The 14,229-nt window shown below is 32.7% G+C and overlaps 1 protein-coding gene across 3 annotated transcripts in view; it reads left to right on the forward strand.

The window, feature by feature from the left end:
* The window catches only part of LOC145686826 (long-chain-fatty-acid--CoA ligase 1), a 214,764-nt gene that overhangs the window by 175,396 nt on the left and 25,139 nt on the right, over nucleotides 1–14,229 (forward strand). For all 3 annotated transcript variants that reach the window (XM_081760538.1, XM_081760539.1, XM_081760540.1), the window contains 3 exons: nucleotides 3,611–3,828; nucleotides 5,574–5,724; nucleotides 12,926–13,204. In XM_081760538.1, coding sequence (XP_081616664.1) covers nucleotides 3,611–3,828; nucleotides 5,574–5,724; nucleotides 12,926–13,204 — 648 coding nt within the window. The remainder of the gene's footprint in view (nucleotides 1–3,610; nucleotides 3,829–5,573; nucleotides 5,725–12,925; nucleotides 13,205–14,229) is intronic.

The raw sequence follows: 14,229 nt of genomic DNA on the forward strand, positions 1-14,229 counted from the left end.
GAAGAATATATTTGAAATTGGAACCAATGATGAACAAGAGAAAACTGATTGACTAAACATTTGTTATAAAAAATACCTGATAATATCTATAGTTCAGGATATGTTTGAAAAATGTAAATCTGAAAGTTCAAATATATGGTACGAAGACTAAACTTTTATTTCAACCTAGTGACAGAAGCATATTTTAATGTCATGGCTTTTAATAAACTACAGTAAGTACCGTACACAATTTAGTACGAGGTTTTAATTCAGAATTTATAATGTATCTTATTGCAGTTATTGCAGTAGTTATTGCAGTAGTTATTGCATTGTAATTTTTAATTTTAAGTTTGACTTCTTAATGTTTAAAAAAGTTAACGTAGACTATATTATCAGAGTGCACCTTTGCATTGATTTTATTATTATTATTATTATTATTATTATTATTATTATTATTATTATTATTATTATTATTATTAATAATAATAATAATAATAATAATAATAATAATAATAATAATAATAATAATAATAATAATAATAATAATAATAATAATAATAATAATAATAATAATATGGTGAAGATCACAGAATAACACAAAAAAATCTCTGTGTAATGTATGAATTAAGCAATTTCATCATCTGCATTGTAAAACTGAGTGTGCAAGATTTCAAAAGTCGTATTTTCGATTCCAAACAATACGTCTGCTAGATGCATAGGCATAAGTACCATAGACCGGTGTGTTTCGCTTCATTTTCATGTAAATATATTTCCTTTCCTTCCCATCTTTTATTCATTTTTAATTCCTTCTTTCGGAAAATTAAAAATTGCATTCTCTTTTTCATTATAATATTAATTGATCAATCAAAATATAACCATTGTATATTTCATTTGTACCTTATGTGTTTGGAACCCATCGGAATTGAAATAATGACAGAAAACTGATAGAAATACGTCATGATTGATCCATTTACTATTTAGCACGTAGAAAATACTACTTGATAAAATGTTTGCGTGGTTCCCCATTGTTAAAGAATACTTAGACGTTATACAAAGGGATATTTTTATCTTCTAAATTCAACCAAATATTATCAAGCACCAACTTCAGAATTGTCAATCATACAATTTTCCATTCTCTGTTAACATACGGAAATATATTTTGGAAAAAATGTGCTGCAATGAGAAGTATTTTCATTCTGCAGATAGAAGCTGCTTTTGATTTTTTTTTTTTTTAATCTCTGCTACTGCGCCCGCAGAGCCTCAAGATATTACGTCTTCCATCTGTATATATATTTTGGAAACAATTTTAAATATACATTCACTAAATATTTTTTTTTTAAAAAAAGGAACACGAATTTTTATTCATACAATACCAAAACATATATACATTTATATTTACCAATATGTCCGCTAATAAAATCGAATCACACAATCCTGGTCGAGGGAATAAAACCATGCAATAAGCTATCATACCAGTATAAATTTGAATAATTGTATATTTATAATACGCTAACGCAGCCTATTTCAACCTATTTTATATCACGGCCCTCTTTTATCACATCCTCTTACTAGCGACTCCTATAAGTAATTTTCGGTTTGTAATAAGTTTTTTAGTCACTGCTGCTGATCGTTTACAGTTGTAGGTATGAGTAACCCTAATTTTGAATTGTATTTATGCAATTTTTGTTGTATCTGCATTTTTCTTGCTTGTCTACATTTCATTCTTCTTTTATTCTTTTCTTTTTAAACTTTTATTTAATATTCTTTGCTGTATTTAATAAAGATGTACACAAATAATAATAATAATAATAATAATAATAATAATAATAATAATAATAATAATAATAATAATAATAATAATAATAATAATAATAATAATAATAATAATAATGCCATATATGCTGTATGTCTATGAAAATAAATTCAAAATAATCCATTTTTTAAAAAATATTCTGCTACTAGACTCCTAATCACATTTATGATTTTTACCTCCTTTCACGAAGTCCCAACCTCAATTTTACAAACTCTGCACTAAGGTATGTTTTTCAATGCACTATTTTCTATCAAACATCAGAGTTTGTTTACCTGAGTGATGCCTGAGTGAATGTCTGTTTAGAAAAGCTATAGAATTTCGTAGCCTTATTTCTGTCAACATTGACGAGAATGTTATTACTCTGGGATTATTTCCGTCAACATTGACGAGCATGTTATTATATTCTGGAATTATTTCTGTCAACATTGACGAGCATGTTTTCACTCTGGGATTATTTTTGTCAACATTGACGAGCATGTTATTACTCTGGGCTTATTTCTGTCAACATTGACGAGCATGTTATTATTCTGGGATTATTTCTTAAACTGTTGCATATTCCATATTTGTTTTTCTACTAGTGTGAAGGAAAAAGGTATCTTCATTACGTAAAGTCAAAATTAATAACCTTGTAAACCAGTCTGCTTCTGAAATGGGATAACTTAACTACATGTAAAACACAATGCGCTGAATATAAGACAGCTCCCAACTTTGTTCATCGAATAACAGTGTTTTCATATCCATTAATATTGAACTAGATAATAATTGGGAATCGTTCAGTAGTTCAATTGCTACGGAATGTTTGATGCAATACTGAAAAGATAGATTTTTTTGTTTTGTTTATTGTAATTAGTGGTGTAGTCTCACGTTCCTTGCTTCTATTATAGATGTTCTTCTTCATAATTTCTATGTAGGTTTGATAACAATTACACACCACCTCAATATATTTACTTTTACAACATCGTAAACTCCAAATCAACCTTTCTGAATGCTTCGTAAAATGACACGGAGTTTATTATATCATTCTATATCTTGCAACAACATGTCGTATGTTAAAATTAGGGTCTTTCTATTAATATCAGCAGGTGAGCTGACACTTGTTTCATTACCTGGTAAAATACTGTATGTACTGTACTAAAATACTAGTAGAAGCAGAGTTACGAAGAATTGAATTGTGTTCTATGCTATTCAAAACTATATAAAATGAGAAGGTCTTTGTGCTCTCCTGTAAAGTTCTGATTCTTAACATACGACCTGTTGCAAGATACAGAACTATATACTTTCTCGAATTATAATATCTACGAGATCTGAGACTTACCAAGCTAATAATATATAATTATTCCTAATATATATAATAACATACATGTATATTAGATAGAATATCAGAAGATATTAGAATTATGTATTTGCAATATTATTTGAAACAATAAATTAAGCGAAGAAGTAAACAATTGCAAGTAAAAGTTGGAAAGATATGGTTTGTGGAAGTTATGAAAAGATACAGTTGTCGAACTCATGAAAGCAAGAAGTTAAATACTATTTTCTGCAGCTGGTTACCGTAAGAAAAAAAAAATTGTAAGTGCATTAGCATTTTAAATAAATGTACATTTACTTATTCTCTTCATTTGAAAGTAATCTGAAAACACAGTTGTCCATTTGATTCATAAACATTATCGAAGTTCATATAGTAATAATAATGTTAAATCTGAGTGATTGGTTTTTGTTTTTCAGTATTGTGGATTTATAACTATTGAATTACACCTCAACTTGGTTTATACAGGTATATATATATATGTTTTATTATTTCTTATTTTATTTTAGACTGGATTATTTATGGTTGGTGGTGCTATTGGTTACTTCTCAGGGGATATTAAGAAATTGTCAGACGACATGAAGATATTAAAACCCACCATTATGCCTGCAGTTCCTCGTCTTCTGAACAGAATATATGATAAAGTCCAGTCAGAGGTTAGCAATTCATTTATTAAGAGGACGCTGTTCAACATGGCTTTAAAGAGCAAGGAAAATGAATTAAGGAGGTATGGTTCAGTTTGTTTGTCTCTTTATTTCTCCTTTTCAGCATCAAGGCCATATAAGACATAAATCTATAACTTAAGGTGAAATCCGAACCACTGTAATGCGTTTAAACATTAATTTTCTGCCATCTGCCATTGTACCCGTGAGTATTGTCAATTTGTTTACTTTTCAGCACAAGGAATGTGTATGTTTACTTTTCAGCGTAAGGAATGTGTATGTTTACTTTTCAACACAAGGAATGTGTATGTTTACTTTTCAGCACAAGAAATGTGGATGCTTACTTTTCAGCACAAGAAATGTGAATGCTTACTTTTCAGCACAAGGAATTTGTATGTTTACTTTTCAGCGCAAGGAATTTATATGTTTATTTTTCAGTGCAAGGAATTTATATTATAGTAGATTAGAACCCATTTCTAACAACTAACCTTTTTCTGAACAGGAAGGGAATATCGCAAAATTATGTTAAAGCTGTAGAGATGTATTATTTCAACATATTTTTATACTTCTTGTAAGAATTATTTATGAAAACATTCTATTTTTACAAAAACAATATAACAATATATACAAAAAGAAAATAAACATGCATGTAAGCTTAAACACTATTTTCTTTTTTCCCCAGACTTCCAATTATGTTATTCACAAGTACAAGTAGCCTTGTAGAACGGTCATGTCCGTCTGTTGACAGATGTCAGGATAAAAATAGTAAGAAATAGCAAAAAACTTTTTTTTTTCTTCGTCCCAAAAATAGCTTTCATCTCCTCCATTAACTTTTTGTTCTTGTAGAAAGCAATCATTTTCCTATTTGCACGTTGATCACTGTGAAGCAAATATGGTAATAGATAGCGAGAAGCAGTTTTCTGGGATCGATTCAGAATTACCAAGAACAGATTTCGTTTCTATCCTTACTTCTCTCAATTAAAGCCGGTACTGGTAGAAATTTTATAATACTTTCGGGTTGAATATTAATCTCCATACAGCAAAATGGTAAAAAAAATAGTAAGAAATGGCTTATTGATATGGATTCATTGTTCAAAGAATAGGTTTCCACCTCTGGCTTTATCCCTCTGCTACAATCGGAAGTTATAGATATATTATTTCCGGTTTCGGTATTAAATTCGCATGGTTTGGAAGTCTACCGAGTTTTACAATATAAAACGATATTCATTTGTTTTAAGAAACAAACTACATCTTTGATATATAAAGAGTGAAAAAAAGTGAATGACTGAACCCGGGATCTTCGGCACTGTCTCTTTGAACAGTCATAAACTGAGTGACAGAGTGTATGGCTGTTCTGGGAAGCGGACTGGGTAGCGTAGTGATTATCGCACCGGTACGGCATGCTGAAGATCACGGGTTCGAGTCCCGTCTCCAGTCATCCATTTTTCACTCCTTGTATATAATTGAATAAACACCTACAGAGGATTCGGATTGTAAAAAATTCTGTTGTTTTCTCTTTTCGTTAATATTTGGTAAACTGCATGTTTGTTTGTTTTGTAAGTAATATCTCACTTCATGTTATCCTTATATACCCTTCTCCTCATCTTACATCCATAAAAGTGTGGATATACAGCATAAGATATAGGTTTCCTCATAAGATTGAACATTGTTGTGATTATAATTATAAAGAGAATTTAAGTTTAATAATTTTTTGTCAACGCTTGATAATTTCTAAATGTTCGTTAATAAACTTATGTTAGTTAATTTTTGCACAGAATGATTTACATGTATAGAAACTTTGCATTTGCAGAGGCATTGTTCGTAGCAACAGTATGTGGGATAAGCTTGTGTTCAAGAAAGTCCAAGACGGAATGGGTGGTCGTCTGAGAATGATGCTAGTTGGGTCAGCTCCATTAGCTGGAAATGTTCTTACATTCACTAGATGTGCATTGGGCTGTATTGTAAGTACAATTACTTTGCTGTCATACGTTGTGTATGCTCTTGAACGGACAAAAAAAAAATCAAATTCTTCTTTATTTCGTGTATTTTATTTGTAAAATCCAGGTAGATAATCTTTTTATTATCCAACATTCGATAATTCATCCACTTTATTTTTTTTTTCTTTTGTGTGATTTTTTTTTTTTTCATTGAAGTTATTCTGTTTTCATTTCTGTTCAAAATAAATGAAACTACAATCATATGGAATACAACAGGGTTTTAACCCTTTATTTGGCACTGTTGCTCTCAAGTAACATCGCATTCTATTGCGTTATCCGCATGAATTATAACTTCAGGGATCATTTACTTGGCATTATTGCTTGCACACAATATTCATGTACATGATTTGCCGGTCGCTTCTTTAGATACTTCTAATCTTCGTCAACAGAGGACAGTCAAAAGCTTTATCTCCTACGTTCCACGAAAGTTCTTTTTTTTTTTTTTTTTTTTTTTTTTAATTTGTGGTTTCTTGCTCTGTATGAAAACATTTCAATGAAACTGCTGCTAAACACTGAGAGTATTCTTATGATATTTTACCTTAGTAGCTAGACATAAGGCCTATTTTATGGATATGTTGCTTTGAAATAAACGCTCTGTATTGTGTAACCAAAGTACAAAAAAACTTTAAAAATTACGAAATTATGATCAGGAAGACATGGTTCAAACATGAAAAGAAACTAAATATTTTAATGGTAATGCTATCAATGTTTGCCAATTGAAGGGTTAAACATGACACTTTAGTAACTTATCAGTCGTATTCCATTGTATTGTATTTTCATACATTGAATACAACGATACGTATTTTACACTTATGGTTCGAATACGTCACATAGTCAGAATCTAAAAATATAATCACTAGCTTCATTATACGTTATAAATATACAAAAATTATACAGTTACATAATGATAAACAGTATCTTCGTATGTTACAAGTTATGTACAGTAGTTTCTCTAATTTAAATGTTCACTTACAGAATAAAAACAACGAGAAAGCAGAAGTTCTTTAACAGTTGTTCAAATTTTTCTATACTTTTTACGGTTATTTGTTGTACATTCCAGTTGTCATGTATCTTAGCCCTTAATCCTGATGATAATGATGTATATTATGAAGTAGCATATAGAGATCTTTTAGTTTCTATATTGTGTGAATATTTACTTTCATTTAATTCTAAAAAGTTCAACTTTCCTGTAACAAAAGTCAAGTGAAATATTCTAAAACTTTTTTCATATATATATATATATATAGGGTGTTCTAAAAATGGCGTCCACGGACCACAGGGTATTATTCTACAGGTCAAAATAAAGCAAAAATGTTATATGGTGGTATACCCTCCAGGACCTCCTTCAGCCGCTATGGGGAATCAAAATTTCACAATATGGCAACGTCGCATATTAACTTGGAACCATTAGCATTATTCTGCGAACCTATGAAGCAGTTACATCTAATGTTACACTAATAAGTGATGCTAGTGTCAACCTGTATCTACTTTAGCTGCCATCTAGAAAAAAATCGATGTAACTATTTGAAGAATTGGTAGAGATACTCTATGGTTCTTTATCTGCGACGTTGCTACATAGTGCAATTCGTGTCACCCGACGAGAATCCCAAAGGTATATATATATATATATATATATATAGCTTTATTTTGACCTGTAGAATAGTCCTCTGTAGTCTGTGGGCGCCATTTTTAGAACACCCGATATATATATGATAGTGGCAGAATACTTAGCTTTTCAAATATTTCTTTACGCGATACCTTTGGCTTTGCACTTACAATACGTTAAGAGTTTTTCTTGTAATAGAAATATACGTCTGCTATCTGTACTGTTACCCCAAAATATTATTCCATATCTAATGTGACTTAAGTAGACTTGGGTATACTGTTCGTGTAGTACTTCTATTTGTTACAGATTTAATTATGTTTATAGTAAAGCAAACACCTCTAAGCGTATTGGGTAGTAATCGAATAGGAGTATCCCACTTTGAAACGCTATTCTGAAAATTCTTGATTATGACATTAGCACATATACACAACTAGTTAACAAAATAATGGAAATACATATGTAATGTGTTAGATGATAATGACTAATATGGGAGGCAAGTATTACGGATTCGTCTATGAAACAGGACAAATGTTGGTGTTGAGAAATGGCAGACCTCTCTGACTTTAAATAGAGCAAATTGTGGTTGAGCGTTACTTGGTGCATATGTATCCATCTAGCAGTATGCGAGAGCAATAATGTTTTGTGTGACGAAGGCATATATTACTCATCGTAAGACATATTCCCTGCGGGAGCTCATGTGGTTCAGATTCTACGTTAAGTTAATCACGTCTCTTATAACCTCGATGCTGTAAGAGACGCTAAAATTTGAATCGAATCGTGGCAAAACATTATCAGAGAACAGAAATAGTGGACGAAAATGAGTTCTAGATGAAAAGAATCGCCAAACATTGTTAGAAATTGTTAGAAAAATCATAGACTAATGCAACACCACTTACTGAAGGACTCAATCAGCACCTCATTTCTATAATCACAGTCCGAAGAAAACTGGAATGTCTGAACGTACATGATCACATTGCGATTTCAAAATTTCTGATCAACCTCGCCATTGAGATAAGGCGAAAATAGTGACACTTAGAACATAAAACATGGACCACTGGTGATTACAAAAGAGTAATATGATTCAATGGACCATTCTTTTCCTTGTTTCCAATAATAGGATGGGTTCATGCATAGTGAACGTCTAAAAAGAAGTATGCTCGGGACCATATCCTTGTTAGCGTTATACATGCCGGTGACTCTGTGTTGGTGTGGGCTGAAATTTCGTGCTATTTCTTTGGTGCTAATATTATTTTTACAGGACGAATTACCGGCAGAGATTATGGTTACGTGACCAGGAGCATCTTATAGTACAGACATTATTTCCTAATTAATATGCGTTATTTCAAGATGACAGTGCGCTATTACACATGGCTAGACCTGTTCAGGAGTGGCTTGAGAAACTTAAGGATGAACTTCAATATCTTGTATGGACCGCTCTGTCACTCCCGACTTCAGCATTGTTTAATATAAACTTCAGCACTTCAAATGGCCCGCTTTATCGTCCGACGTGAACATTATTAAACATCTATGATTAGTTGTAGACCAGCGAGTTTGGCAGAATTTGACTCTTTCATCATCCCTCAAGCTACTGAATGTTGCATTGTATGAAGAATTGTTGTCCTGTTTATCTGGAAAAAGTTTACAAGTTATATTGTTCAATTTCGCAACGAATAGTAGTTTTGCTATAGCTGAAAGGTGTTCCAACGCAGTATTAATCAGATATATTACATTTGGTTAAAATATTTCCGTCCATATTGTTGAGTTGAGTTGATTTTGAGTTTAACGTCTCTTTCAGCAGCGAAGCTATATGAGGCAGGACCTACTAATTAACGTGGAATCCGAACCACATGCTCCCGCCGGGAATCGAACACGGGTCTCCCACGCCAAAGGCGCGTACGCATTTTTCCCATCCATATTATTTTTATATTAATCTGTATATGCAGCTACTTATACATAAATAAAAAAAGTTAAACTGAGGGGGTTAGCGCAACAGTGGTCTAACCCACATTTTTAAAAATGGAGAAAAATAAAGTGAAAATTAAACACATGTGGTTTTTTGTACAATATAACAAAAGAAAAGCAAGCACAGGTGGTTGAATGTGTCATACATTGTATATACATATATTGTACAAAAACCCAGGTGTGTTTAAGTTTCACTTGATTTTTCTCCATTTTTAAAAATGTGGGTTAGACCACTGTTGCGCTAACCCCCTCGACTGATCTTGTGTGTAATCGAATTACGAGAAAGCGGCTGATCATTTGAAATGAAGAATGAAATACTTATCATCTACCTATGAGGGAGGTTCAGAAACTAAGGTTACAAGGCCTATATTTCTGAAGTTTCGTCTGTTATAGAGGAATGAAAAGTGTGTGGTAATTTTAATACATGGAGTTGGCAACTGTGCAGAGTTTCAGCCACCTGCCACCTGTGGTACTAGTTGTAGGTAAACACAAATGATGACTCGTTTGGAGAAGTTCACTCATTTATTCGATTTCTGTGGGCGAAACGTGTAACCGCGGCTGAAATTTACCGCCAGCTGGTAGAGGAAACGGCCAGAACTTCTCACCGAGGGCGTTATTTTTCTTCCCAACAACTTCTGCCCGAATACAGTCCAGAAGACTACTACGCTGTTGAAGCAGTTTCGCTGGGACATCATCGACCACACCCCTTACAGCCTGGACCTCGCTCCAAGCGACTTTCAACTGTTCCCACACTTGAAGGAGCACCTAGGAGGCTGTCGCTTCGCATCAGAAGAGGAGGTGAAACACTTCGTGACAGCGTGGCTGAACACGCAAGGACAGGATTTATACCAGGATGGAATCTTCAAACTCATCCCAGGATGCAACAAGTGTCTCAACTGATATGGAGACTATGTGGAAAAACAACCTAATGTATTATCTGTTGGCTGTATTGGTTGTATGAAATAATATATACACGTTTCACGTACTTTCTTTCGGCTGTATTGGTTGTATGAAATAATATATACACGTTTCACGTACTTTCTTTCGGCTGTATGGGTTGCTTGAAATAATATATACACGTTTCACGTACTTTCTTTCGGCTGTATTGGTTGTATGAAATAATATATACACGTTTCACGTACTTTCTTTTGGCTGTATGGGTTGCTTGAAATAATATATACACGTTTCACGTACTTTCTTTCGGCTGTATTGGTTCTATGAAATAATATATACACACGTTTCACTGCTGGCTTTGTAATCTTCTTCCTGATCATTCCTCGTAGGGCTTTTTTTTTATCATTCCTATTTTTTTTAATCATTCCAAAACGTATACCCTAAAGCTTAAAGGAAAGATGCGGAGGAAGGGAGAGATGTAGTATCTTACGAGGCTGTCAAGTTAGAAAGATAAAAACTCGATACGTAACTCATCATTATAACAAATGGACATGTGTGGCAGCATTTTTGAAAATTCCCGTTTTCTAGGAGGGAAAGTGGGGATTTTATACATATTTTTTTTTAGCTACATTAATAGAGACGTTGTCTGATGTTTGTAATCGCATCACAGGAACAGTTTCAAACGAATTTTGAAACATAATCCCTACCACAAACTACGATTTTATTATGCCACTTTTATTCGAGGGCGTACGGTATGCTAAGTGGGTAGGGGGGTTCAAAAATTTATGTTAAATATATATTATTATTATTATTACACTTTCGTTGAAGTACATATCCCAGATGAAGGAAGGGGTTCAAATACTTTCTATGAGTCTGTACTCCCCTGCAAAGGAGCATTTCAGCTAGTATGTCATATAAGCAAATGACTATTTGAAAAATCATCTTTCAATATACTTTATAAGTCTCAAATGTAGGTGTCACTTAAGAATTTAAACCAGACAATACTGTCATCCGGTGTATATAACCACAATATCCGCATATAGTAAGGCCACGGTTGTCCGCGGAATTAGGTGGCAATGGCATTAAAGATAGCGAAAATCGCAGATAATCCGGAAAAAGATTAAAATGAAGTGCAGACACGAAAAAAATTACAATATTTCAGTATAAAAACTATATTTTACTGTTTGTATTGCTTGAAACATCAAGATCAGTGATCAGAGAATGTAAAAGTCATGACCAAAACGAAAGAGCAAGAGTCTAGATTAAAATTGCTTGGATTTTGTTTTAAAGATTCGTAATTAACCCTCCAACAGTCGCCCACGGACTCTCACTCCACAGTGAACAATGAATGTACGTAAATCATTCTTTCCAATTCCTATTTTCCATACCTTACAACAATCGGCTTCTGTTTACTAGAGTAGAACTCCACTTCGCACTATTGTTGGAAATATTGATTTTTACAATGTAATTTATTTTCATGTTTTAGAATATACAGTACTTATTTACATGTGGAGTGTCAGTCCGCAGCGTCAATTTATGAAAAATAAATGATCACGACTGCAGCAGAACTAAAATAATTTTTCGCGGCACTCGTGGATAATCCACATCGCTGATCATCCGCTCGTGGAAAATAGGGGTTTACTTCATATTCATTTTGCGTTCAAGAGACCACAGTATTGTACCTTTGTACATGCGATATAGAACATGTCAAATTCTATTATTGTCTATATAATAAACTACTACTATACTTCCTTATACATCACATTTGTCTTATAACATGATACATATATATACATAGAAATACCATACCTTATCTATTCATCTACCTGGTTTTATTCATAGTGCGAGAATCTATAGTTTTTTCTTTACATTATGCTATCTTCATTTAGTATTTAGGAAACACGTATTCAAGATATTTGATTATAATAATATATAAATAAATATGACTACTCATGTAATAATAAAATAAAATACCTTACTATTGATTCATACAACTACAAGTTTCTAGCTTGAGTATGCTCATAAAATTCCGAGACAGTATAAAAGCAGTGCTCTTGTAGGTACTTTGTTAGTCTTTGTTTAAAAAGGTGATCGGATTTTGAGTTTCTTATGTTGATGCGTAAGCTGTTATAAATTTGTATTCCTGTATATTTTGGACCTTTTTGGTAAAGTGCTGTATTATGAATGGGAATTGCAAGATCGCTTTTGTTTCTGGTATTGTATGTATGAATGTCACTGTTGCATTTAAGAGATGGTTTCAGGTATTTTCTTATAAAGATTGCCGTTCGTAGTATATAAAGGCATAAAATAGTAAAGACAAATAATGAATTTCATACTACATGGTAATAATAAAATATTTCCCTATAAAAGTTAAGGATCCATTATTTCAGAGCCCTGTTCTTTACAAGCTTATTCTCGTTATGTATATATCCAATTTACTAAACTTAAATAACTTTTCAACATAAACTTCTATACTCATTCAACATTTCAAGGATTCAATACTTCCAGTTTAACATTATTCTAAATATACGCGCATTGTGTATGAGTGTGTGGGAATGAAACTTAAGATTGGAACATGCTCTACCTTTAAGTTAATATCTTAATTTCTATTTATTATTATTATTATTATTATTATTATTATTATTATTATTATTATTATTATTATTATTATTATTATTATTATTATTATTATTATTATTCTAGGTTGTGGAAGGCTATGGGCAAACAGAATGTGTGGCTCCTATAACACTAACAGTACAAGGAGATCACGTTCCAGAGCATGTTGGCCCTCCAGTAGCCTGCTGCCATGTTAAACTGGCCGATGTTCCTGAAATGGAGTATTTCGCTTCTGCTGGACAGGGCGAAGTATGTGTTAAAGGTACAAATGTATTTCAAGGTTACTTCAAAGAACCAGAGAAAACACAGGAGGTGATGGACTCTGACGGATGGCTTCATACTGGAGACATTGGGACGTGGTTGCCGGTAAGTTTTACACATAAAGTTACGATCAACTGCTATTACAACATGAGATGTTTAAGGTAGTAAAAGCAAACTCAGCATCAGGTCATTTTTTAATTTCTTCTTTTTTTTTAATTTACCCAAAGTAATAATAACTAACTAACTAACTAACTACTCTGTGGCCTATGGAATCCGGAGGTTCAATGCCACGTTCACAAAAACTCTCCATTGACTTCTGTCCTTAGCTAATTGCATTCTGTTTCTACTTTGTATTTCTACTTTGTATTCCTATTTCTGCGAGATCTATCTTAATATTGTTTTCCCATCTGCATCTAGGTCTTCCTAATCGTCGTTTACCAATTGATCTTCCAGTCAAGACTTCGAAAGCGTTCCTACATTCTTCCATTCTGGCTACATGACCTACCCACCTGAGCCTCCTAGATTTGATGACCTTAACAATGTTGGCAAACCTTATAAATTATGGAGTTCGTCGTTATGAAGTTTCCGCCATTCCCCATTCCCGGTTCTTTTTGGTCCGAATATTCGTCTCAGGATCTTGTTCTCAAATACTTTCAGTCTACGTTCTTCCCTCAGAGTAAGCGGCCATGTTTCGCAACCATACATGACAACAGGAATGATTATCGTTATATATATTTTAAACTTCAAGTTCCTCGACAGAATTCACGACGACAAAAAGTTTTGAAAAAAAAATAGTAACATGAATTCCCTGCTTTTAGTCGACATTTAATGATAATAATAATGTTGATGATAATACAGAAATTTTAACGACAATAATAATAATAACTAATTCAAAAGAACGTTTTGTTGAGTTCGCCTTTATGAAGAAAGTTGAAAATGCATTTTTCCAAAGTAAGTCCTTCTTGAATTCGACCTTGCTACTCGGGACACCTAATATACACTCTGATTAGCTAAAATTTCATTTCAGTATTTACTTTTAAACTTGTCTTAGCCTAACAGGAGGGTATTTTTCGCATAACTTAACCTAACAGGTAACGTAACATCAGAACATTATGAAACTACAAGGTAAT

Source organism: Thermobia domestica, chromosome 5 (genome assembly GCF_964235325.1).
Source record: "Thermobia domestica chromosome 5, izTheDome1.hap1.1, whole genome shotgun sequence".
Classification (NCBI taxonomy): Eukaryota; Metazoa; Arthropoda; class Insecta; order Zygentoma; family Lepismatidae; genus Thermobia; species Thermobia domestica.